The sequence below is a fragment of the Cervus canadensis genome, chromosome 7 (assembly GCF_019320065.1).
Source record: "Cervus canadensis isolate Bull #8, Minnesota chromosome 7, ASM1932006v1, whole genome shotgun sequence".
In the NCBI taxonomy this organism is placed as follows: domain Eukaryota; kingdom Metazoa; phylum Chordata; class Mammalia; order Artiodactyla; family Cervidae; genus Cervus; species Cervus canadensis.
Window position 1 is genome coordinate 16,233,014 of NC_057392.1, and position 2,932 is coordinate 16,235,945.

General features: G+C 56.8%; 1 protein-coding gene across 1 annotated transcript; it reads right to left on the reverse strand.

The window, feature by feature from the left end:
• Positions 1-233: 233 nt before the first annotated feature.
• NUDT16 (nudix hydrolase 16) lies at positions 234-1,778 on the reverse strand. The gene is made up of 3 exons (XM_043474411.1): positions 1,606-1,778; positions 1,242-1,511; positions 234-558 (listed from the first exon to the last, which is right to left on the reverse strand). The coding sequence occupies exons 1-3, from the start codon at positions 1,741-1,743 to the stop codon at positions 379-381; spliced, it is 588 nt and encodes a 195-aa protein (XP_043330346.1). The 5' UTR covers positions 1,744-1,778; the 3' UTR covers positions 234-378.
• Positions 1,779-2,932: the final 1,154 nt, after the last annotated feature.

Consider the following 2,932-nt stretch of genomic DNA (forward strand, 5'->3'; position numbering starts at 1 on the left):
TCCAGCCAAGAATACTAGAGTGGGTTGCCATGCTGTCCTCCAGGGGATCTTACCAACCCAAGGATAGAACCCAGGTCTCCCGCATTGCCCGCGGATTTTTTACTGTCTGAGCCACCAGGGAAGCGTGTGCACAAATATAAAGAAAAGAGGCAGGCTCTGAGAATCTGCCAGGCCCCCGGGATGAGCTGCAGATTTTTGCCATTGATGTCATGAGTCACCACGGGGTCCTCTGCTTAGAACACATTACATACTCTTTTAATCTGTTATCATCCATCAAACCCAGGCCCAGAAGAGAAAACATTCCCTTTTTCCTCCCTGCCTCCCCAGTACAAAGGCCCTGATCTCAGGCAGGTTTCATGGGTCCATGGAGGGGTGCCTCTAGGGAGGAGGTGAAATCTTAAGGCGTGCAAAAGAGCCAGGTTCCAGCAATCCCAGGTTCTGGATGGCTTCCAGCAGCTGTTCCCGTGCATTTCCAATAAAGGTATTCTCCAGGAAGGCAGGCAGGCCTCCCACACCATCCCGCAGGGTATACAGGGGCACCCGCACCAGGCCCAGCACCTGGGAAAGGAAGGAGACAGGAGACTCTGGAAATTCAGGGAGCTCATCCCAGCCAGATCTTTCTAGATCAGAGGCCTGAGCATGCACACCTCTGGGGACGTAGAGGGCACAGGTCTTTGTAGACAAATAACCCAGGTCATGCTATATACATCTCACAAATGCCAACCCTTTCCACACCACCTTAGTGGCTCCCACCTCCAAAACGCATGCTACACCAGTAGTTCTCAAAATTTGGTACCCAAAGCAGCCACATTAGCACTATTTAGGAACTTTTGAAAAATTCAAATTCTCATGTCTTTCTCCCCTCTCCAGCTGAGCAATTATGGCAGTGGGGTCAATAATCACTGTTTTAATAAGCCTCTTAGATGATCCTGATTAGCATATACAATCTATCCCTCTCACCCCTAGCCTAAGTGCCAAAGTTTTCCAAAAAACAGGCAAGAAAAAATAGGGCCTAAAGTGCCAAGTCTGCCATTATAAAGTGGTAGCAGAAGAGTGACTTAGGTTTTAGAAGAGTTTTAGAAAGGCAATGCAGAGGCCTGCAAACAGGGGAGAGGGCAAGATCTTTGCAGGGAGGCCAGGATGGCTGTAACTAATCACCCAGACCCCAGTACACGAGCAAACAGCGGGGACAGGCCTTCCGGGGCTGGAGGAGGCGGGGTGGGGTCCTGGGCTGGCCCCACCTCCAGCCCGTGGTCTCGGGCGCGCGGCGCGCCCATCTCCACCGCAGTCAGCTGCTCCAGGGACAGGAGCTTAGTGTAGAAGTGCGCCACAACGCGCGGCCGGGACCCAGCGTGGGAGCTGCGGTAGTCAGCGCGCTCCACGCGAAAGGCGGCCGCAGCCTCGCCCAGCTCCTCGCCCAACTCGCGATTCAGCCCGTCCTCCAAGCTGCCGTCGCGCAAGTCCACGAAGCCGCCAGGGAAGCCCAGGCGCCCATCAAAGCGCATCTGCATCTGTGGAAGAGGGAAGCTGGGATGCCCGGGGACGCCCAAGGCGGCTTGACCGCGGGGCGGGGGCGGGCGGTGGCCGGGAGCGCCCCCTCCTCACCAGTACGGCGTAGCGTAGCGGAATGCGACCAAAGAGCAGCCCTGGGTCCGGTGCGTAGAGCAGCGCGTGGCACGCGTGCCGCCAACCCGGCCCCAGTTGCAGGGCCTCCGCCAGCTCAAGCCTACGCATGCCTGCCATGGCCTGCCTTCCCCAGCTCTGCGGTGCGGAAGGCCCAGGGCAGGCGTGGGCCACCAGAACCAATCCCTGCAGGGCCCGGGGCGGGGTGCGGTGGCATGGACCAATCCCTGCAGGGCACGGCGGCCAGGGCCAATCCCTGCGGGGCTCGGGCGGGACACGGAAGCGGCGGCAGCCAATCAGAGTGGGACTTGCGGGGAAGGCGAAGGCCCAGTGGGGCATAGGGAAAGTGGCACCGGGCCGGGGCGGGGGCTGCGGAGTGGCGGGATCCTGGACGCGGGAGTCCCGTGATAGTGCAGCAGTCACAGTCTGCCTTCAGGGTACTTCACCAGTGTTGGGACTGCTGAGTCGTGCGCAGAGGTTTTCTGCCTGAGTAGAGTTTAAGTATCTAATTACGGACAGGGATGCGTCCTGGGAGCCACACCTGGTTAGTCTAGATGGTTCCCCTGGCCTGCGGTGGGAAGGAAATAGAGCAGAATTGGCTCAGAGCGTCGACCTATCCTGTACAGTGGGGACAGAGATGGGTTTAAGAGCCATCCTGAGGGTGGTACTGCAGGGACTCAGTAGCTGATTGAGTGGGTGGGGAGGGATGCTTTGCCAGGGTGATGGCAGGGTTTCCGGTCTGGATGGATGGCGCTGTCACTTTCTGGGAAGGGTATTATAGGATGGGGTGTGGGGGTGTAGTTCTGGTTAAGACTTGGGGGTGGCGGTAAGTGTTGGATTGAATGGACAGGACCCCGAGATTTTCCTGGAAAGGTTGAGGAAAGGGCTGTGCTTGAAACCCCGTTGGGTGCAGGAAGGAGAGAGAGCAAGAGTCAGTCATAGGTAGACGTGTCCAAGGCTTTCTAGGCTCAGACCATTGAAGGAAGGAAGGTGAGGAACAGCCCAGAACTGGGGGCTCCTCAGGGCCTGATGCTGAGTGAGGAGCAGGGGTTCAGGATCCCTCATCCTAAGCCTCCCCACCTTTTTTCAGGCCCTACATTCTATGTAGGTTCTCTCTTCATCAGCAGTCAGTATTTGTTACACAAAGGATAGGAGGAGTCAGCTTCTTGAGAGAGGCTGGGCTTGGAGTCACAGCCTTTAAATGACAGCATGTGGTAAGAAAAAGCCCCAAAATCCTCCCAGACACAGGCTGGCTTTAGCAAAAGTCAGTCAACTCTTTCTCTGTTAAGTAGAGCATATACCAACCTAT